General features: G+C 44.1%; 1 protein-coding gene across 1 annotated transcript in view; it reads left to right on the top strand.

Annotated features, from left to right (window-relative positions):
• Window positions 1-737: 737 nt before the first annotated feature.
• The window catches only part of LOC139262269 (acyl-coenzyme A thioesterase 1-like), a 41255-nt gene continuing 17443 nt past the window's right edge, over window positions 738-24549 (top strand). The window contains exon 1 of the mRNA XM_070877414.1: window positions 738-1354. Within this exon, the coding sequence (XP_070733515.1) occupies window positions 775-1354 (580 nt within the window). The 5' untranslated portion in view covers window positions 738-774. The remainder of the gene's footprint in view (window positions 1355-24549) is intronic.

The raw sequence follows: 24549 nt of genomic DNA, 5'->3' as shown, positions 1-24549 counted from the left end.
TTCAAGGACTGCTACGATGATGATGGTGAAGAAGGCATATGGAATACTTGCCTTTATTAGCTGAGGCATAGAATACAAGAGCAAAGAGGTTATGCTTGAACTGTATAAAACACTAGTGAGGCCACAGCTAGAGTGCTATGTACAGTTCTGGTCACCACATTACAGAAAAGATGTGATTGCATTAGAGGGTACAGAGAGATTTACGAGGATGTTGCTTGGACTGGAGAACTTTTGCTGTGAGGAAAGATTGGATAGGCTGGGTTTGTTTTCTTTGGAACAGAGGAGGCTGAGGAGAGATCTCATTGAGGTGTATAAAATTATGAAGAGCCGAGATACAGTGGATAGGAAGGACCTATTTCATTTAGTAGAGGGATGAACAACCAGGGGGCATAGATTTAAAGTAATTGGTGAGAGATTTGAGGGGAAATATTTCATCCAAAGGGTGGCGGGGATCTGGAACTCACTGCCTGAAATGGTGGTCGAGGCAGAAACCCTCATCACATTTATAAAGTACTTTGATATGCATTTTAAGTGCCGTAACCCACAAGACGAAGAGCAGGAAAGTGGGATTTGGCTGGATTGCTCTTTGTCGTCGGGCTGCGCCGAAATAGCCGCCTTCAGTGCTGTAAATGATCACAGTGTACACTGCCATCAGATGGGAAGGTGCGGTTGTGGGTGGGCCGTGGTGACAGCTACCATGGACACCGCCCAGCGGTATATTAATTGGGAAATCCAAGCCATGCCGGCTGTGAATACTGCGGGCCATCGCTAGCAATGCTGTCAGTGCGTTTCATGTACCTCTCCAGCTTCCGCCGGCCGAGTGTGGCCGGGTACCTCCTGAGACGGAGTTGGAGCGGCCGTGTCCTCCTGTGTCACCGAGCTGGGATGGCCGTGAGTGTCCAGGTTCACCCCAGCCCCAAGTGCCTCTTCGATGAGCCGGTCCAGGTGCGGGTGGGCGGCCTCTCCCCGCTCCAACAGGTCACCATGAAGGCTTCGCTCACCGACGAGAAGGGGCAGGCTTTTCACTCCTTGGCTTTCTACAGGGCGGACGAGCAGGGGGAGCTGGACCTGAGTCAGTGCCCGTCTCTGGGTGGTCACTACACTGGCACCGAGCCCATGGGGCTTTTCTGGTCGCTCACCCCTGCCACTCCTTTCACTCGGCTGGTGAAGAGAGACGTGGCCACTTCACCCCTCTGTGTCCACATTGAGGTGTTTGATGGACACGGGACCCTGGAGCGGCTCCCGGAGCAGCCGTTGGCCGCCTGTATCAATGAAAGGTGGTTTATGAAAGAAGGGGTGAGGAGGATCCCAGTGAGAGAGGGCAGGGTCCGCGGGGTCCTCTTCGTCCCACCTGGTAAGAGCTGTTTTTGAATTAGACATCAACTTTATTCTGAGCATTTCTCATCCTGACCCCCTGGTGTTGGGATCTAAGCACTCGGCTGTGCTCCATCGCATTACGTTTAAAATAAAACATCTTGTGCACAATTGAATTAAGTTTATAAAGGGTTTCCTTTGGGGGGGGGGGGAAAGATTCATACTGATTTTCTTTTCAGAATGGATGTTCAAACAGTAAAGTTTAAATTGGAATACAATGGGTTCCGAGTTTGAAGATTTTACATTATTAACATAATAATGTGGGATTGCATTTTATTGAATCTGTTCCACATATCTGATTTGTTCCGCACTGGTACCGAAACCTAATTTGAATTTAGACACGAGTAAAGAATGTCGAGCAAGGATGGGAATTGCAAATGCTTCATGGGGTGCATTTCAAACTATGTATTTTTACATTATGACATTCAGCAATATTGGTCAGAAGTGTAAAATATTGATCACGAGTAGACAATTGCCAATTAAATCTAACTATTGAAGGATGAACATTGACTACAATAAAACCGTAACTATTTAGTATTTGAAATGCAAGTGTATTGAAGTATTCTAGAAACTATTTTAGCCGTACCGTGTTCATACAGTATTAATGGTAGGGATCGCCGTTTTGGAACCTGTTATCTTGCATGACAGGGATTATTAAAGGAGGAATTAGATAACATTGCATTACCTATTTTGACATTGCAGGAAATAAATTCTTAAAATATGACAGCACAGAATGACGAACGTTCAGCCTGTTGCCTGAGTGAAAGAGCTCGCCACATTGTCCCATTCCATTGTCCTGCCGCATAATCCTATAACATTTAAACTTTTCAAATGTTTATCCCTTCCCTTTTAAAAGATGTTATAGAGGTTTTTTTCAACCACTCTTTATATCTGTGCATTCTTTGTTCTTGCAACACCCTGCGCGAACGATGTCCCCTTCTTAGTGAGGATTTTAAATGTATATAACAGAAAATGCTGGGAATACTCAGCAGTTTAGGCAGCATTTATGGAGAGAGCGAATGAGATGATTCGGCCCATGGAGCCCTGCCAGCTCTCTGTAAGAGCACTTCAGTGAGTCCCACTTCCCCGCCCTTTGCCCACAGCCCTGCAATTTTTTTTTCATCAAGAATTCTCTAATTCCCTTTTGAAAGCCACGATTGAATCGGTTCACAAACACTCTTGGATGATGATGGGGTGCCTTCACGGCCACATATGTGCAGTTGATAATGCCCTGCACCTGTGGGAAGCCAGCCAGAGCAGCAAAGCCGAACGCCCGCTCAGCAATACTGGCTTCATCAGTGGCGAAGTTGATATAATTGACTGACAAGTGAAACATGGCATCAGTCAGCTGGGCGATGCATATGTGGACGGACGACTGCGAGATCCTGCAAATGTCTGCTGCAGATCCCTGGAAGGAGCCTGAGGCAAAGAAGTTGAGGACGGTGGTGACTTTGACAACGATTGGTAAGGAGTGCCCTCCAGGTTCTCTGGGCAGCAGGTCTTCTTCCAGCAAGTTACAAATGTCTGTGATGACCTGGTGCGATAGCCTGAGCCTTCTGAAGCACTACTGCCCAGGCATGTTGAGCAAGCTCATCCTCTGCCTGTATACCCTGTTAGGGATACTGCCCTCATGTGGAGCATTGGGAAGAAGGCTGCTGTTGTAGCTGGTTTTGCTCATAGGGCTCATTTTACCTGATTCTGAGGGCCAAGTGAGACAGAATAAGCAGCACCCATGCTGATGTAATAGATGGCATGTAAAGTGGAGATAAGAACATACATAAAAACGTAAGAAATAGGAGCAGGAGTAGGCCATGCAGCCCCTCAAGCCTGCTCTGCCATTCAATAAGATTATGGCTGATCTGAATATAGACTCCGCTCCACTTCCCTGCCTGCTCCCCATAACCCCTTATCCCCTTATTTAAGAAATTGTCTATTTCTGACTTAAAGTTATTCAATGTCCCAGCTTCCACAGCTCTCTGAGGCAGCGAATTCCACAGATTTACAACTGTCTGAGAGGAGAAATTTCTCCTCATCTCAGTTTTAAATGGGCGCTGTTATTCTAAGATCATGCCCTCTAGTTCTAATTTCCCCCATCAGTGGAAACATCCACTCTGCATCCACCTTGTCAAGCCCCCTCATAATCTTATACGGTTCGATAAGATCACCTCTCATTCTTCTGAATTCCAATGAGCAGGGGCCCAAACTACTCAACCTTTCCTCACAAGTCAACCCCCTCATCCCCAGAATCAACCTAGTGAACCTTCTCTGAACTGCCTCCAAAGCAAGTATATCCTTTTGTAAATATGTAAACCAAAACTGCATGCAGTATTCCAGGTGTGGCCTCACCAATTCCCTGTATAGCTGTAGCAAGACTTCCCTGCTTTTATACTCAATCCCCTTTGCAATAAAGGCCAAGATTCCATTAGCCTGCATGATCATTTGCTGTACCTGCATACTATCCTTTTGTGTTTCATGCACAAGTACGCTCAAGTCCCACTGTACTGCAGCACTTTGGAATCTTTCTCCATTTATATAATAACCTGCTCTTTGATTTTTTTCTGCCAAAGTGCATGACCTCACACTTTCCAACATTATACTCCATCTGCCAAATATTTGCCCACTCACTTAGCCTGTCTATGTCCTTTTGCAGATTTTTTGTGTCCTCCTCATACATTGATTTTCCTCCCATCTTTGTATCGTCAGCAAACTTGGCTATGTTACACTCAGTCCCTTCTTCCAAGTCATTAATATAGATTGTAAATAGTTGGGGTCCCAGCACTGATCCCTGCGGCACCCCACTAGTTACTGATTGCCAACCAGAGAATGAACCATTTATCCCAACTCTCTGTTTTCTGCTCATTCGCTAATCCTCTATCCATTCTAATATATTACCCCCAACCCCGTGAACTTTTATCTTGTGCAGTAACCTTTTATGTGGCACCTTGTCAAATGCCTTCTGGAAGTCCAAATACACCACATCCATTGGTTCCCCTTTATTCACCTTGTTCGTTACATCCTCAAAGAATTCCAGCAAATTTGTCAAACATGACATCTCCTTCATAAATCTATGCTGACACTGCCTGACCGAATTTTGCTTTTCCAAATGTCCTGCTACTGCTTCTTTAATAATGGACTCCAACATTTTCACAACCACAGATATTAGGCTAACTGGCCTATAGTTTCCTGCTTTTTGTCTGCCTCCTTTTTAAAATAGGGGCATTACATTTTCAGTTTTCCAATCTGCTGGGACCTCCCCAGAATCCAGGGCATTTTGGTAAATTACAACCAATGCATCCACTATCCCTGCTGTTACTTCTCTTAAGACCTTAGGATGCAAGCCATCAGGTCCAGGGGATTTATCTGCCTTTAGTCATATTATCTTACTGAGTATCACCTCCTTAGTGATGGTGATTGTGTTAAGTTCCTCCACCCACCCCCCCCCCCCCCCCCCCCCCACCTGCCCATAGCCCCTTGACTATCCACTGTTGGAATATTGTTCATGTCCTCTACCGTAAAGACTGATACAAAATATTTATTCAGAGTTTCTGCCATCTCCATGTTCCCCATTACTAATTCCCCGGTCTCGTCCTCTAAAGGAATAACATTTACTTTAGTCACTCTTTTCCTTTCTATATAACTATAGAAATTCTTGCTATCTGTTTTTATATTTTGTGCTAGTTTACTTTCAAAGTCTTTCTTCCCTTTCTTAATAATTTTTTTAGTAATTCTTTGCTGGCTTTTAAAAAAGCTTCCCAATCTTCTGTCCTCCCACTAGTTTTGGCTACTTTGTATGCCCTTGTTTTTAATTGGATACCATCCTTTATTTCTTTAGTTAGCCACGGATGGCTATCTTTTCTCTTATGCCCTTTCCTCCTCACTGGAATATATTTTTCTTGAGAGTTGTGAAATATCTCCTTAAATGTACACCACTGTTCATCAACCGTCTGACACTTTAATCTATTTTCCCAGTCCACTTTAGCCAACTTTGCGCTCATACCTACATAGTCTCCTTTATTTAAGCTTAGTACGCTGGTTAGAGATCCAATTTTCTCATCCTGCATCTGAATTTGAAATTCAATCATGCTATGATCACTCATTCCAAGGCGATCCTTTACTAGATGAAAGGGAAAATCCCTGAATGTTGTGATAGTAAGTAGCAATGTGGTGAAAGTAGCTTCCGAGGTTTCAGAAATTACCTGCAAACTGTTGACATTCAAATCTGTGGACAAAATGGAATGAGCAAGAGCCTTTCCATGAGGCAAGTAATGAGGACCACTTTCCATACCTCGTGTTAGTGTTAGTGTTTTATCAGAAGAATCACTCAACACTCAGAGTCAGTTCCAACGCCAATGCGGCCTTTATTAACGCCAGTGGGGAGGAAGCCTCAGGACTGGATCCAGGCACTTCACTCCGCAGAACAAAGGGTTTCATGGATCTTTATATGTTTTACAACAGTTTACTACAGTTACATCATATAGATTATAAATTCAATTAGACCAATAGATAGAGTTAGTTTCTAAACATAAAGTGGCTCATGTGTTGCAAAGAGATGTGTTGCTAAGAGATGTGTTGCAAAGGGGTGTGTTGCTAGGAATGACTCATCTTACTGTCCTTGGGTGCTGTCTTTGGTAGCCTCCTTATCTTAATCCTGTTACAGAGTCGTATTGTCCTTACTTCCACCAGAACATTTAGTCCTGAGGCTTGGCTGATTAGAGACAGCTGCAGAGTTTGCTTGCTTGTTAGTCCTGTGTGTGGGAAACAACAATTATCAGATTCCAGGAATGCGGTCTAATTCAGCTAACAGAAATCCCTTGAGGCCTCATGGGTAGCCATTTTATGGTATTAGAGTTACATATTTAGTTCTAACCTTATACTACAGGTGTAGTTCTAACCTTATGCTACAGGTGCTGTTGCCCTAGGTTTTGATATATTCAGCAGGTGCCTAATGCCTACAACACCTCGGGAGCCTATTATCAACAAGGGCAGACATCGACGACGAGATTCAACACCACCCCCAGTGCGCTAGTGCAGCCTTCGGCTGTCTGAGGAAAAAAGTGTTCGAAGATCAGGTCCTCAAATCTGCCACCAAGCTCAGAGTCTAAAGAGCTGTAGTGATACCCGCTTTCCTGTGTGGCTCAGAGAGGAGGACCATATATAGTAGGCACCTCAAATCGTTGGAGAAATACCACCAACGCTGTCTCCGCAAAATCCTGCAAATCCCCTGGGAGGACAGACACACCAACGTCAGTGTTCTCGATCAGGCCAACATCCCCAGCATCGAAGCACTGACCACATTCGACCAGCTCCGCTGGACGGGCCACATTGTTTGCATGCCTGACACAAGACTCCCAAAGCAAGCGCTCTACTCAGAACTCCTACACGGCAATCGAGCCCAAGGTGGGCAGAGGAAACATTTCAAGGACACTCTCAAAGCCTCCTTGATAAAATGCAACAACCCCACCGACGCCTGGGAGTCCCTGGCCAAAGATCGCCCTAAGTGGAGAAAGTGCATCCGGAGGGGCACTGAGCATCTTGAGTCTCATCGCCGAGAGCATGCAGAAGCCAAGCGCAGGCAGCGGAAGGAGTGTGCGGTAAACCAGTCCCACCTACCCTTTCCTTCAATAACTATCTGTCCCACCTGTGATAGAGATTGTAATTCACGTACTGGACTGTTCGGTCACCTAAGAACTTATTGTTAGAGTGGAAGCAAGTCTTCCTCGATTTCGAGGGACTACCTATGATGATGATTTAATGTGGGAGTATTTATGTGTTTTTCCCAGCTCTCAAAGAATGAACTCTCCAATGGCCACTGAGCTGCCACCTCCTCTTCACAGGCGAGGCATCTGACCGTAAATCCCGTGCTCCTGCAATAAAACTCAAACAACAATTAAAATCAGTGTTAAGGGTCTGTAAACAAGCACTTAAGGATTTCAATTAGGTCGCCTGCCTCAGTGGATCGTGTCCGTGTCCCACCTTCAAAACCGGATTGAATGCGCGAGGTGGCGAGATGACGGTAGGTTCCTGACGCGCTTGCTATTTCTGCATTATTTACTGTCGACGCACCCCAAAACTTTGGGTAAAGATAAGCAGTGTGTGACAGAAAGGGAAAGAGAGTTTAAATATAATCGTGCATCAACAAATAAGATGAAAGCAGGGAATAATGATAAAAGGTTAAAACTCGCGTCTCTTTACCTGAATGCATGAAGCATTCTTAACAGAGTAGACAAATTAGTGACACAAATAGCGATAATAGGGTATGATCTAATAGTCATTACAGAGATATGGTTGCATGGTGACCAGGGTTGGGAATTAAATATTCCAAGGTACTTGACTTATCAAAAAGACATACAGACTGGCACAGGAGGATGGGGTGGGTGTATAATTAAGGATGACATAACCAATCAGGGTACAAGCTATTTTAGATTTTGTTTGTGTAATGAAACAGAGTTAATTAGTAAACTTATAGTAAAGGATCCTCTAAGAAAGAGGGATCATAATATGACAGAATTTCACATTGAGTTTGAATGTAACATTCTCAAGTCCGATTCTAGATTCTTAAACTTAAACAAAGCCAACCACGTAGGTATGAATGGTGAGTTGGCTAAGGTAGATTTGGAAATTAGATTAAAAGATATGACTATCGCTAAGCAGTGGCAATCATTTAAAGAAATATTCTAAATTTCTCAACAAACATACATTTCACTGAGAAATAAAACCTCCACGGGAAAAGTAATCCATCCGTGACTAACTAAAGAAGTTAAGGATAATATTAGATTAAAAGAAGAGGCTTATAATGTTGTAAAGAATAATAGTAAGCCTGAGGGTGGGGAGAACTTTAGAAACCAGCAAAAATTGATAAAAAGGGAGAAACTAGACAGTAAATTAGCAAGAAATATAAAAACAGATTGTAAGAGCTTCTACAAGTATATAATAAGGAAGAAAGTAGCTATAGTAAGCATTGGTACGTTAGAGGCTGATACAGGAGAAATTATATTGGGGAACAAGGAAATGTCAGAGGATTTAAACAAATATTTTGTATCTGTCTTCACAATAGAAGACACAAAAAGTATACCATAAATAATGGGAAACCAAGGGGCTAATGAGAGCGAGGAACTTAAAGTAATTAATATCAGTAAACAAAAGGTACTTGAGAAACTAAATGGAATAAAAGCCAACAAATCCCCTGGACCTGATGGCCTACATCCTAGGGTTCTAAAAGAGGTGGCCGCAGTGATAATGGATGCATTGGTTGTGATCTTCCAAAATTCCCTAGATTTATGAGAAATGTGCCAACGGACTGGAAGGTAGCAATTGTAACCCCGCTATTCAAGAAAGGAGGGAGGGAGCAAACCAGAAACTACAGTCTAGTAAACCTGACATCTGTCGTCGGGAAAATGCTGGAATCCATTATTAAGGAAGTGGTGACAGGGTACTTAGAAAATCATATTTGGCCAAAAATTGCGGCCTCTCTGGGTGCATAAGATGTATACACGCACCCGAAGAGGCCTCGCAAATGCTGGTTCTCGGAACAGCTCCACTCCACCCTCCTGGTCCAGCTGGTGAATTTTGCGGTTGGCGACATAAACCATTTTCCGGTGCAAAAATTTACTGCTCCGCCAGGGTTAACGCTGCAACAGAGGTGCGACTGAATTCCCACCCCATAATTAATCTTCATATTGATTGGACAAATCAAATTGGCCAAGGTAGCCTTGAGGAAGAGTTCATTGAGTGTATCCGGGATGGTTTCCTTGAACAGTACGTTGTGGCACCAACCAGGGAGCAGGCTATCTTGGATCTGGTACTGTGAATGAGACAGGATTAATAAATTATCTCATAGTAAAGCATCCTCTGGGAAAGAGTCATCATAGCATGGTTGAATGTCAAATTCAGTTGGAGGGTGTGAAAGTTGGGTTTCAAACCAGTGCCCTGATCTTAAATAAAGGTGATTGCAAAGGTATGAAGGCTGAGTTGGCTAAAGTGGACTGGGAAAATAGATTAAAGTATAAGACAGTTGATGAGCAGTGGCAGGCATTTAAGGAGATATTTTATAACTCTCAACAAAAATATATTCCTGTGAGAAGGAAAGACTTTTAAAAGAAGGAAGAACCATCCGTGGCTAACTAAGGAAGTAAAGGATGGTAGCAAATTGAAAACAATGGCATACAATGTAGTCAAGATTAGTAGAAGGCCAAAGGATTGGGAGATTTTTAAAAACCAGCAAAGGACAACTAAAAAATTAATAGAGAGAGAAGATGGATTATGAGTGAAATGGCAAGAAATATAAAAACAGATAGTAAGAGATTCTACAGGTATATAAAAGGAAGAGGGTAGCTAAAGTAAACATTGGTCCCCTAGAGGATAAGACTGGGGAATTAATAATGGGGAACAGGGAAATGGCAGAGACTTTGAACAAATATTTTGTATCGGTCTTCATGGTAGAAGACACTAAAAACATCCCAATAGTGGATAATCAAGGGGCTATAGGGAAGGGGGCGGGGGGAACTTAATACAATCACTATCACTAAAGAAAAAGTACTTGGTAAATTAATGGAACTAAAGGTGGACAAGTCCCCTGGACCTGATGCCCTGCATCCTAGGGTCTTAAGAGAAGTGGCTGCAGAGATAGTGGATGCATTGGTTGCAATCTACCAAAATTCCCTGGAGTCTGGAGAGGTCCCAGCATATTGGAAAACTGCAAATGTAACATCCCTATTTAAAAAAGAAGGGAGACAGAAAGCAGGAAACTATAGACCAGTTAGCCTAACATCTGTCGTTGGGAAAATGCTGGAATCCATTATTAAGGAAACAGTAGCAGGCCATTTGGAAAATCATAATACAATCCAGCAGAATCAGCATGGTTTTGTGAAAGGGAAATCATGTTTGACAAATTTGCTGGAGTTCTTTCAGGATGTAAAGATCAGGGTGGATAAGGGGGAACCAGTGGATGTGATGTATTTGGATTTCCAGAAGGCATTCGATAAGGTGCCACATAAAAGATTATTGCACAATATAAGAGCTCATGGGGTTGGGGGTAATATATTAGCATGGATAGAGGATTGGCTAACTAACAGAGAGTTGGGATAAATGGATCATTTTCCGGTTGGCAACCAGTAACTAGTGGGGTGCCACAGGGATCGGTGCTTGGGCCTCAACCATTTACAATCTATATTAATGACTTGGATGAAGGGGCCGAGTGTAATGTAGCCAAGTTTGCTGATGATACAAAGATGAGTGGGAAAGCAAGTTGTGAGGAGGACACAAAGAATCTGCAAAGAGGTATAGACGGGCTAAGTGAGTGGACAAACATTTGGCAGATGGAGTATGATGTAGGAAATTGTGAGGTTATCCACTTCGGCAGGAAAAATAAAAAAGTAAATTATTATTTAAATGGAGAGAGATTACAAAATGCTGCAGTACAGAGGGACCTGATGGTCCTTATACATGAAACACAAAATGTTAGTATGCAGTAAAAGCAAGTAATCGGAAGGCAAATGGAATGTTGGCCTTTATTGTAAGGGAGATGGAGTATAAAAGCAGGGAAGTCGTGCTACAACTGTACAGGGTATTGGTGAGATGACATCTAGAGTACTGCGTACAGTTTTGGTCTCCTTATTTAAGGAGGGATATATTTGCATTGGAGGCAGTTCAGAGAAGGTTCACTACATTGATTCCTGAGATGAAGGGGTTGACTTATGAAGAAAGGTTGGGCCTATATTCATTGAAGTTTAGAAGAATGAGAGGTGACCTTATTGAAACATACAAGATAATGAGGTGGCCCGACAAGGTAGATGCAGAGAGGAAGTTTCCACTCGTGGGGGAATCTAGAACTAGGGGGCATAGTTTAAGAATAAGGGGTCTCCCATTTAGAACTGAGATGAGGAGGTATTTCTTCTCTCAGAGGGTTGTAAATCTGTGGAATTCTCTGCCTCCGAGAGCTGTGGAGGCTGGGTCATTGAATATATTTAAGGTGGAGATATTCACATTTTTGAACGATAAGGGAGTGAAGGGTTTTGGGGAGAGGGCAGGGAAGTGGAGCTGAGCTCAAGATCAGAGCAGCCATGATCTTATTAAATGGTGGAGCAGGCTCCTATTTCTTATGTTCTTATAATAGTTTTGAAATGGTGAGAAATTATTAAATGTTGGTGTTCAGAGAGATTTGGGTGTCCACGTACAAGAAACACAGGGGGCGAAATTGCTCCTTTTCTATAGCCCTGTTAGCGCCTCCGGAGCCGCTCATGTGGCAGAGGAGACTTTTCAGCTGTGGGAGGGGAGGGCACTACCACCTCCCGGGAAATTGCCCGGAAGTTTGAAGAGGTGCTGATACGGCTGCGTCGCACTCCAGGCCGGCGCGCAACCAACGATGACATCATCATAAGGCGCAGGAAGCCCCAGCCCCAGATGGTTACCGTCCTGAATCAGCGCACAGGGCAATCTCACCCCACAGAGAGTTAACATGCAGGCACAGCACGCAATTGGAAAGACAAATGTCATGTTGATCATTATTGCTAGAGGGTTGGAGTATAAGAGTAAAGAAGTTTTATGACAATTATACAGGGCTTTGGTGAGACCATACCTGGAGTACTGTGAACAGTTTTGGTCTTATTTAAGGAAGGATATACTTGCTTTGGAGGCGGTGCAATGAAGGTTCACTAGATTGGTCCCTTGGATGAGAGGGTTGACCTATGAGGAGAGATTGATTAGATTGGGCCTATACTCTCTGGTGTGTAGAAGAATGAGAGGTGATCTCATTGAAACATATAAGATTCTGAGGGGTATAGACAGAGTAGATGCTGAGAGGTTGTTTCCCCTGACTGGAGAGTCTAGAACTAGGGGGCATAGACTCAGGATAAGGAGCTGACCATTTAAGATTGAGATGAGGAGGACTTTCTTCACTCAGAGAGTTCTGAATCTTTGGAATTCCCTGCCCCAAAGCGCTATGGATGCTCAGTCATTGAGTATATTCAAGGCTGAGATTAATAGATTTTTGGATTCCAGAGGAATTAAGGGATATGGGGGTAGGGCAGGAAAGTGGAGTTGAGATCGAAGATCAGCCATGATCTTACTGAATGACAGAGCAGGCTCGAAGTGCCGTATGGCCTAGTTCTGCTTCTAATTCTTATGTTCCTATGTAATTAGCACAGCTGTTCTCATCTCTATAAGGAGCAAAATATTTCATTTGCAGTTTGCACTGATCCACCAAAGCTGGTTGGAAACCAGGGAGATTATCAAGGGAGTACAACATGCTCCTTTTAAAAAATAAATCCTCACCCATTTGGCTAGATGTTATATTGCAGTTAATGTGTTAGCTGTTCCAGATTTACTGCGCTAATGAACCAAACGTACACATTAGTCTGTTTAAACAAGTATCACCAGAATGCTGTTGCTAGGCTGTTGCTTTCCATATGTTACTTAGAACCTCTTATTCTCTATAGTAACAATTTTCACCTCTGATATTTGCTTCACAATTTGTAGTATTTTGCTCATAACGTCTTCCTACAACATACAAGACTCTACCTTGCACAGAATCCAGGTGATTCACATCTTCCCTCATACTATCTAAATGGATGAAAACTGATTATTATTACAGGGTCTCTATCCATTTCCACAAATTGCAAGTAACTAGTCTTACTTAGAAATGACTAATATTATCATTACCTCTTACATTGAAGAGAGTTGAGGCTACTATTTCACGGTTAGATAAAGTTGTAATGTATGCACCTGTGAGTATGCTCAGGTTTGTAGAGTTGTTGCACGCCATGGCGTACTGTCTTGCCATCCGGAGGAGGCGGGGGTCCCCAATGGAATGCTCCCTACTCGGGAGTCCTCCCTTTATTTATTGGGGACTTGGCCTGGAGGGTGTTGCATGGGGCAGTCCTGTGCAAAAAGTTTTTACATCGGTTCACGGACTCCCAGGCCGCCTGCAATTTCTGCGGTCTAGAAGAGTCCATGTTCCATGTGTATGTACAGTGTGTGAGGTTGAAGCCCCTATTTCATTATTTGAAGGGGTTGCTCCTCGATTTTTGGCTGCACTTCTTTGGGCACCCTGTACGGAGGGGAGCCGGCAGGCCGGAAGGCCTCCTCGTAGGACTGCTCCTGAGCCTGGCCAAGGTGGCCATTAACCGATCCAGGCAGCGGGCGGTCGAAGGGGTCGTTCAGCCCGACTGCCTGCATCTCTTCCGTGGTTACGTTCAAGTCAGGGTGTCCCTGGAGATGGAGCACGCGGTGTCTACCGGCACACTCGCGGTCTTCCGTGAGAGGTGAGCGCCGGAGGCACTGGAGTGCATAATTTCAACACGGAACAACATTTTAATTTAATTTGATTTGTCACGTTTATTAATTAATTTGTGGATTTCTGTGCCCTTACAAAAGGAGGCACTTGGCTTGAAGGTATATTAAAATAGTTGTAGAGCTGTTGCATTGTGCGTGACTTAGCCAGTCATGTGATGTTCACAAGACTCATTAAAATCCCAGTCAGTTGGGTCTAGGTTATCCACGATGAGGTATGCAGTTGTCAGCCTAGTGGATGAACTGGTAATGTGTAGTGTGATTGTTAAACCTTTGTTAATAAACCAACTAGTTCTTAATAGCAACGTGTTGCTATGAATTCTTAATCAAAGAACCCATGAAGCAAATACATTACAAAAGTCATATTTACAAAGAAGTCTTTAGCCACTGAGTTACCTCAAGCAGTGAAGGTATGAATTTAATGATTGGGAGGGCTGGCAAAGAGGAGATCCCTAATTTTCTCTTCTCTTCTTATGAATGTGCTGGCTCAAGCTAAAGTATGGTTCCACTGGTATGAGCAGCCTATGATGTCTCACCCAAACCTAGATAGTGAGTACTGGCAGACTATTTGGCCAGTCATGTCCTCAGCTGACATTGAATCAACAGACTCAGCTGTACATTAATTAATGAGAAATCCCAACTATGAATTTCTATGCCAGAGATTTTTTCACTAACTCTATTGGCATTAGATTCTACTGGCATCTTAAAATCCATCATCCATGGTCCAATTCTGAAGATAAGTAGTCACACAACTATGCTTCTATGATTCTGGGAACTGTGGAGTATCTAAGTATAGAGGCACTCATATAATGGAATGCTTCATAGTGAAGATGGCTCCTGGCTGAATAGCTCCCTTGGGAGCTCTTCACTGTGTACCTCTATCCTTGGCCATCTGCTGCCATGCATAGCCCTTTCTCCCCCAATCTCCTCTCTTTCACTGTTTAAGTTCCCCTGGCTCTAGTAGTGGATGCATTTTAATCCTAACTACAAGCTAACCGGTAGTTTAAACTGCCACTGCCCATCCTCCGACCATGCCTGCTCTTTGTGAGCACTGGATCTTTTCTCAAATTTGGTTTCCAAATTCCTGGACTTCTCTGGACATCAAGACTACGCTTCTGTGCTGGACCACACTGGACTACACAGTAAGACTCAACTATGTGCCTCTGATCTGCTGTCCAGTTGCTTAAAGTTTGAAGCAACTTTGCTCAGCTTACAGCCCTTCTCCCATTGCTGCTGTTACCTGCTGAGCCTACTGGTTCTACTGTTTTTTCAGCTACAGTCTGGTTCCTGACTGGAGCTCCACACTCCTGGGCCAAAGTACATTTCTTTGCAGACGTGTTAATTTACAACACCTAATGCTCTGAGTGGTCCCCTTGGATGACAAGTTCTGATTGCTGATTGGTTCCCTTGGAGGACAAGACACAGCCAGCAGTTTCTCTGGAATATGTAATTAGATCCTCCCTACCTGTGTAATCAGTTACTTTGCAAAGTGTAATTTGAGCCATTCTGACTGCCGACTCCAGACAGACAGAGCTCACTTGGAACAGACAGGACTCATTCTCACGGGTTAAGATCTTCTCCCACCCGCAAACAAGTTCTTGCCCCTACTGCCCAAGTTCCTGACCTCCTCCCTCCCCCCACCACCCAAGTTCATGACCTCCTCCCTCCTGCCGCCCAGATTCGTGACTTACTCCCCCCCCCCCAAGTTCCTGACCTACTCCCCCCCCCCCCCCCGGCCAAGTTCCTGACCTCCTCCCCCTGCCCAAATTCGAGACCTCCACACCCCCATCCAAGTTCCTGATAAATGCCCCACCACCCACCCCCTCCACCCCCCCAGGCCCAAGTTCCTGACCTCCCTCCCACCCCGGCTTCCTGACCTTCTTCCCTGCCCAAGTTCCTCCCACAAGGATTCAAGACCTTCTCCTCCCAACAAGTTCCTGACCTGCTACACCGCCCTCTCCCCCACTGCCATAGGAGGGGCATTGTGTGTGAGTCATGGATTGTTAACAAGTTTATTTGGTATGAAGTGAATTGTGGCAATATTGTGACTTCCAGATTTTGTCCAGTCTTACCATAACATTCTCACTCTCAAGCCCCCGCTTTAGACCTGGATCACTTTCTTCTGCCATCCCCACTGTGCTCTCCATACTCTTTACCCCCCACCCCCCCCAAACGGAATCCTGACCTCCATCTTCTCCCCTCCTCCCCCAGCCCCCGATTCCCCCTCTCTCTCCTCTCTGATCCCCCTCACTCTCTTTCCCCCCTCTCTCTCCCTCCAATTCCTCCCCCATGCCCTCTCACCTCCTCTCTCTCCCCAATCCCCCCTCTATCACCCCTCCCTGCCCCCTCTCTCTCCCTCTCTGATCGCCCCTGCCTCACCCTTTCTCTCCCCCCATCTCTACCCACCTCCCCATCTTTCCCTCCGATCCTTTCTCTCCCGCCTTTCTCTCCCTCCAATCCCCCCTCTCTCCCTATCTCTCTCCCTCCAATCCCTTCTCTCTCCCCCTCTCTCTTCCTCCAATCCCTTCTCTCTCCCCCTCTCTCTTCCTCCAATCCCTTCTCTCAATCCAACCCCCTATCTCTCACTCCCGCCAATTCCCTCTTTCTCCCCTTCTCTCTCCCTCTGATCCCCTCTCTCCCCCCCAATCCCTCTCTCTCTCCCTCTAATCCACTCTCTCTCCCCTTCTCTCTCCCCACTTTTTCTCCCTCCCATCCCCCCTCCTTCTCTCCATCGGATTCCCTCTCTCTCCCTCTCCAAGGGTCATAGTCTCAGAATAAGGGGTCAGCCTGTTAGGACTTAGATGAGAAGTTTCTTCACTCAGAAGGTGGTGAATCGGAGGGCTATGGAGGCTCCTCCCCCCCATCTCCAAGCTCCTCCCCTCCCCCGCTCCTCCCTCCTCCCCTCCGCCGCTCCGAACTCCTCCCCTCCCCCGCTCCGAGCTCCTCTCCTCCCCCACTCCGAGCTCCTCCCCTCCCCAGCTCAGAGCTCCTCTCCGAGTTCCTCTCCTCCCCCACTCCGAGCACCTCTCCTCCCTCTCTGAGCTCCTCTGCCCCCCCCCCCGTACCTCCCTGCTTTGATCCCATCTCCGAACATCCCCCCAATTTCCTCCCCTCTGTTTTGCAATTCATTCCATTTTAGCAGATCCCTCTGTCTTTGCTTTGAGCCCTCTCAAATATAGTTCTAAAACTACTTTAAGTATTATCGGCTGTCTGCAAAGTTTGGGTGTTGGGGGGTGGTAGGGTTTGGTGTTGAGCGACTTTCAAACAAGCACTGATTTGTTCACATGTATCACAGGTTTTTTTTCCTGATTGTAGTTGCAGTTATTCAAATCCAGGAAGTCCTGGTTATAATATCGTGCTCCCCTAGTGGACTACTGTGGTAATGCAACTGTTGATGTAAATATAATAAAAGGACCATGTGACAAGGTCAGATAACATGTTCCTGTAAAGCCATCTTGTGTATGTGTGAGCTTGTGATATCGTAAAAAATTTATCACATTGGTGACGTAGGATAGCATAATCGTATTCCTCGCTGAAATTTTTGTTAGTGGATAATTCTGCCAACTGATAGAGAGACTTTGAGGGCTTCTTTGTTTTGCAGAATTGCTAAAAATCCAAGGTAAATTTCAAGCACACTTGGCTGAACTTGGAATCCAGATGTTCGCGCCTATGGGAGTAATAGGGTGCTTGGGTGAGTTCCATCACGACCGAGAAACTTTCAGAGAGAAGTGGAGTGGCTAGAAATATTTTTTCACGCGAATAATATTTTCGAAGTCCTTGATGATGAAAACCATAACTGGGTGGTGTTAGAAAGAAAATGGGCTATTTTCTTGACTGAAGCAGGCCCTGAGGTGTATGAACCCTGAAGAATTTGCTTGTTCCCATCAAGTCCAAGGACACACTACTGATGGAGATTCTAAGCAAGTTAGAATAGCACTACAGTCCTGAGCCCCTACAAATTGCTGATAGTTATTGTTTTGGAAATCAAAATCAATTAACTGAAGAGAGCATCAGTGAGTCATTTCCGAAACTTTCAGGATCAAGTATTGCATAACCGCTTTGTTTGTGGGATGAAACATGAAGCAATCAGAAGAAAGTTATTGACAACACCTAACTTGACTTTTGATTTAGCTTGCCAGACTACTATGTCGATTTATTTGGCTGACCAATACTCCCGAGAATGTCATGCCATTTCCAGTCATCAGCAAACCCAGGTTAATCGCCTGCTGGTTAAAAGTAAAAGGCAGCTGGGCCCCAAGGCCTCAGCAAATGGCCACGGTAACAGTGAATTGAAGTCATGCTATCAGTGCCTGGGATAACACGTTGCTTAAAACTGTTTCTTCTGCAAGAAAACAGATCATCTTGCGAAGGCATAGCAACTGAAGAGTAAACCAACATTCAATGCTAGAAGTAGAAATTGCCAGATACTACATAACATTGAAGAGAAGCAACAGGATGAGGAGGTTCTAGAGATGCATGTCATCAGGAGCACGAGAGTATCTAACAACAATTCATGTAATATCATCATCCAAGTAGACATTGCACGAACCAGGATACCCATGGAAATCGACACTGGTGCATCCATGAGCATAATACCAGAATTGTTATATCTTGACAAGTTGAGTGATTTTCCACTCGAGAAATCGAAACTAGAGCTGTGAGGTTACTCAAGAGAGCAAATCCCTGTCATAGGACGTATCACCGTACCGGTGAAATACAAGGATCAGTTTCAGAGCTTGACTCTCTTAGTAGTGGCAGGAGACAAGCCTGCCTTCTAGGTAGAAATTGGTTAAGATCATGGAAGCTGGATTGGAATAAGAGTTTTCGTGTTGAAATAAGATTTGCATCGACAGATGATGTCATCAAGCAGTATCCGAAGGTGTTCTGTGAAACAGGCAGTCCGATCAGAGTACAGAAGGATGCAAGACCAGTTTACTACAAGTCACGTCCCGTACCATACGCACTCAAGGAGAAAGATGAGCAAGAACTCAAAAGACTAGAAACTGAGAACATTATCTCTAAGATAGATCTAAGTAATTGGATGTTGTACCTACGTCAGATGGTAATGCTGATGCTATGTCCAGTTACAAGCTATAGGGAAGAAGTGTTCTGTTTTTCATGCATTGATGAACTGCCAGTCACAGCTGAAGAGATTGGTAGAGCAACCAAACGTGACCCAGTTATGTCAAAGGTGTATGATTACATAGCAAATGGATGGCCAAATCAGAGAAAGATATTCATCCACACTTCATTCGTAGGAATGAATTATCAGGGGATAAAGATTATATCATATGGGGTGCAAGAGTAGTTATTGCATATAAATTCACATCCAAATTATTAGGAGATCTTCATGATCAGAACCTGGGAATGTGCTTGACCAAGAGTTTTGCACACAATTACTTATGGTGGCCAGGTTTTGATAAAGATATATGGGCCAAAATTGATAAACTTACCGCCCACTGCCGCCGACATTCCTCTGCTTGAACCGCCCAGTGCCACTTTTGATGTGGCCTGGAGCGGCCGGGAGGGGAGAGCTGCCGGGAAGCGCCCGCCGACGTCAGCAGATGGCCGATGCACATAAGTAGACTCCTGCCCACCGAGATGCCAGATTGGTGCAGGCGGGAGTCAACTGGAGTCGGCGGCAGGATGGCGGTGGACCACTACGCGGGGGCTGCTCTGTCCTGAATGGTGAGTATCAAGATGCTGTAAAAAAGGTAAGTGGAATGTTTTTAAATTATTTCTTTACAGGTACTTACCTGGATGGGGTCCCCTGAAGGTTGTCAGATGTTTTTTTGGTGATGATTTTTATTTTTACCTCTTCGACCCTCCGTTGGCCCGACTCCATCCTCGGCAGCACTTGGGCGGCAAGTGCCTCTGCCACGGAGAATGAGACCTCCCACCCACTGCCACCCAGATTGGCAGCATATGGCGTTGATTTTCTGCCCACCGACCTTTGAGGGACCTCGGCGATGAAAACCCTGTCGAAAGTACCATCCGGTAGCCTTGGTGGCCATCACTGGCACTTTGGGTGGCACTTCGGTGGGCGGAGGCCTTGACCAAGTTCGGCCCCATAGAGTACATCATTAGTCAGTGTACAACATGTCAATCGGTAAGCAAGAAACCACCATCAGTACCATTACAGCCAGGGAAATGACCTCCCAGGGTGTGGCAAAGGTTACATGTAGATTTTGCTGAGCTCAAAGGACAACAATTGTTCATTGTGATTAATTGCCATTTGAAGTGGGTAGAGGTGTTTCCGATGCAGAAAATAACAACAAGTAAAACATGAGACAATTAGCAAAGATTGTTTTCTTCATATAGCTTTGCAGAAGAAATTGTGTTTGATAATGGGCCACAATTTTGTTCAGAAGAATTTGCTCAGTTCATGAGCAGAAATGGTGTGAAACATACCAAAGTTCCACCATACCACCCTGCTTTAAATGATGCAGCAGAGCGCATAATAGAAATTGTAAAATGTGCCCTCATTAAACAAATGTTGGATCCAAATCGAAAGAAACGGCAGTTGTCATTGGATCACAAAGTAGCAAATTTTCTAATTGCTTATCATAATGCTCCTCATAAAACTATTGGTAGAATACCAGCAGAGTTGTTTCTCAAATGACAGCCACGAAACAGATTATCATTGTTGAAGCCAAACTTGACACAGTCAGTAGAAGAGAAACAATTAAGACAGAAAGTGAATCATGATAGAGCTAGAGTAAGAGAGAGAAGTGTGAAATTAAATCAGAAGGTTAGAGTGAAGAACCATCACCATAAATGGTTAAAGTGGTTACCAGGAAGAGTAGTGAAGATATGTGGTCCTCGTACATATTTGGTCAAGGTGTTTGATCATGGACAGGTTAGGTTTGCTCACATTGATCATATTGTACCTACAGATGTGGAAGGAGTTAAAAGTTGGAACGGTTCGATTATTTCTGATGAGTCAGATAATCTTGTTACAAGTAGAGTACCAGTAGCAAATCCTACATCAGATGTGCTAGAAACAAGTCCAAGAGAGAGTCAGGCAGACAAACAGTCTGAAGTTGTAGATAGTCAAAATGTGGTTCAAGGGTTGACTTTGGAGAAAAACGCTCTTCGGGCACAGCCTAGAATGAGTCTAAGTTCGACACCAAGTTTGGAAAGGTCTGTTCAAGAGCGAAGGTATCCGGTTCGAAACAGAAAACAAGTGGTTAGGTTTGATTTGTAAATTTGGCAAAATAAGTCCTTATTTTTTGTTGTGTATAACCATGCAAGTTATGTTTATTTTGTTATGATTACTTCTTCATTAAAGAGAGAGAAGTGTAATATATTGCTCTCCTAGTGGACTACTGCTCCACCTAGTGGACTACTATGGTAATGCAACTGCTGATGTAAATATAATAAAAGGACAAGATCACATGACAAGTTCCTGCAGAGCCATCTTGTGTATGTGTGTGTTTGTGATGTCGTAAAGAATATAACACACTGGTAATTTGCTGGGAACTTTTAATGAGCTGTAGCAGTTTGAATCTGGGAGAGTCCGTTTGGAACCACTGAGAGACATAGTTCAGACCAGCACAGCTCCCATGGTAGTAAGAAATATAAGGAAAAAAAGAAACATTGTATATTAAAATTTGTTTACAAAAAAATGCCCAGCATTTAGATTGCAACCATTTCTCATTTTCCTTTCTAGGAGCTAGGTAAAAGGATTTCTATTGTGCGTATGGATATTACATAATGGCCCTGAATTTGCGATTGGAGGCATCCCACAAGGAAATGCCTCCAATCAGCAAATAAAATGCCCGCTAACCTGACGGTCCGGGAAGTGTGGAGATTCACGGTCCTGGGCCTCTCCGGAGGTTCACAAGCACCCCTGGGATCATGTGGGCCGGCCCAACGAATGACAGAAGGGAATCCCCATTCATGCTTTTAGGGATTTCATATGTACGGAAACCCCATAAGTATGAATGGGACTACCTCAAAAAATACATCTACACTCCAAATAAATTTTTTTAATTACATATTTAAAATGAATTAAAATATTTAAAACAAAAATGTAATTTTTTGAAAAATAAATGTACATGTTTTAAAGGGCTAAAAAATAAATTTACCCAATTGCACAGGTGTTTTAATGTATAAATGATTGGTCAAATATTATATTTTTTTAAACTCTTACGCTTGTACCAGGCATAAGAATTTCATGGACATTGGCTGGGCAGAAATTGGGCAAATAACCCAACTTTCCGCCTGCAAATGCCCTTTTTCCAGGGATACGTTGGATCTGTCAAGAAAATGCTTGACTGATCACAAGTTCCAGATTTTTGCACATGCATTTCGCAACAAAATCCCGGAACTCGCACTGTCTATAGAGGCTGCAAATTATGACCCATTATATATATATGCATCTTTTTGTTATTTACTCGCTTATTCAAATTTTGTTAAATAAATTTGTTTAATAGTTTAAACCTAAATGGTTTGATGTTGTGATGCACTACTGCTTATCGAAGATGGGTAAGCGATCAATGCTCTGGAGGCAAAGAATACTTTGAGTAGTCAAAATAATTAACAGAAGTGTTATTCTATTGTTGAACCTGTGTCCATTAAAATCTTCTGGACTATGTTTCAGTGCACTGCTGCCCTCTCCCAATCACTGTGCTGCTATATTGGGTCCTGGACAGAAATCCACCTTCTCCTGGGTCACATTCCATTTCTCTGCTGGCTTCTCAGCTTTACTGTGACCTCTACTTTCTACTGAGACTGTATGCTCCATTGAACTGTCTCTTTTCCAGCACTTGGTCTGCCTCCCCAGACTCAGTTTTCTACTCCTTTGGTATTTTAGACTATGCTGAGGGAGCTCTGATCCATTCCTGCTGTTGCCCCTCCACTCCCACTGTCTCATCACCGATAAGGACATCACCGACCACTTCCTTGTATCCCTCATCACCTAAATCCCCTGCCTCCTTTGAACCCCAATTCCTTTTGTACCACTCCTGGATAAGATTCTTTCCTAAATCACTTACAACTGCGCTTTCAAACTCCCCAACTGCCATGCCTTTGGCCCTTCATTCGACATTAATTTGCTCAACCACCTTTGTTGCCCTTGTCTCTATTAAAATCTTTACTCTCTCCCACCCTGCTCATTTCCCCATGTATGGCTCCCACCTTTGCTCCCTTAAGTCCAAGGGATTCAGAATTGAGTGTATTCCATGCATTTGTTTAGCAAGCCATCACCAGATCTGCTGGATCATGTCAAGCCTTGATTCGGCCTTACTCTCTTCTGATGGGGCATGATTTACCTGGACAGTACAGCTAGCAATTTGGGATGAACCGGAACTATGGGCAGGAGATTGGAGCTTGGGAAGAAGAGTGGGTGACCAGGGACTGATGGGGTCAGGGATTGGAGCACGGAGCGGGGGCAAGATTGACAGGCATTCAGGGGAGAGGGGGCGGGGTTGGGGATTTGGGTGATTTGGAGACTGGGGAACAGAAGACTGGGGAAAAGGGGTCGGGGCCTGGTGGTCAGGAAGAAAAGGTTCCTTGGCTCCCAAACCTTCAGATTTAAAATGCTCATCCTTATGTTTAAATCTCTTCATGGCCTTGGCCCTCACAATCTTCTGAACCTCCTCCAGCATACAACCCTTCTCCCAAACTTTCTGTTCTTCTGCCTCTGTTTTTTTGTGCATCCAACTCCTCCTTTACTGATGACCGAGCCTTCAACCATCAGACACTCCAGAATGCTCCACCTAAGCCCGTCTGCCTCATTGCATCCCTCTCCCCTATAAGACTCTTCTTAAAAGCCACCTCTTTGATCAAGGTTTTGGTCACCCTTCATAATATCTCCTTCTTTGGGTTGGTGTCCATGTTTTGCAGATTATGCTATTCTGAAGTGTCATTGGAATTTCTTTGTATGTTGTGCCATGAGATTATTTTCTATGTTAAGGGCACTATATAAATGGAATTAGGAACTACTATCTCACCTCAGTTAGATCACTCCTCAACCTCTGAACTTGAGGGAATACATGCCAGGTTTATGAAAATTGTCCTCATACTTTAACCCTTTAAGTCCCGGTATCATTCTGGCGAATCCACACGGTAGCCTTTCCATAGCCAGTATATCCTTCCTTTGGTGCGGTGTCCAAAACTGAATTCAGTACTTCAAGATGCTGCATTATTGAAGTATAGCTTTTATTTCAGCATTCCAGTCCCTTTTGAGATAAAGGCCAACAATCATTTTGCCCTTTTTCTTTATGTTTTGTACCATACCTATTTTCAAACTATCAACGTGTCAAAAATTGAAGCCATTTTGTCAGTATTAGTTTTATCCATTGGTTTCATCATTGTTGGCTGCTGGACAAGTATGGGTAATTTGTTTCTGTTGGCTATTTCTGCAAAGTACAAAACCTGAGCTTTAGTTTCTGTCAAACAAAATACACTCACTTTGATTGAATCTGTTGAACAGTATCTTGGATAGCGGACTCGACAATGCATTCATCACTGGCCATCGTAGGTTATTCAAGCACTTGGCACTGCTCAAGTTATCCCTTTCGAATCGTAGGTGATTAAAATTTTGAGCTTCTATCTGATACACTGTATATTCAATCTGCTTGCTGAAGATGCAGTGAATCATCTGGTGGCACCTAGTACATTCCAGTTTGCACCCTGTTCAACCCCTGGGTCTTGCTGTCCCTTACCTAGATATTGGGAAAGCAAAAGTACATTCTGGTTCATATAGGGTGCGAGGTCCGCTTGTTTGGTGATGCAGACCCCAAGTAGGATATCTGGCATAAAACCCAAAAACAACAATGGAGAAAGCCTTTATGTCAAACGCATATTGGTAGTAACCAGATTTTAATGAATAAACTCAGGCCACAATCTGAATAACAGAGGGTGACAGACCAGCAGAACATCATT

This window comes from Pristiophorus japonicus, chromosome 4 (genome assembly GCF_044704955.1).
Source record: "Pristiophorus japonicus isolate sPriJap1 chromosome 4, sPriJap1.hap1, whole genome shotgun sequence".
Lineage (NCBI taxonomy): Eukaryota > Metazoa > Chordata > Chondrichthyes > Pristiophoridae > Pristiophorus > Pristiophorus japonicus.
The sequence above is the reverse complement of the archived record's forward strand: the minus strand, read 5'-3'. Positions and strand labels throughout refer to the sequence as shown.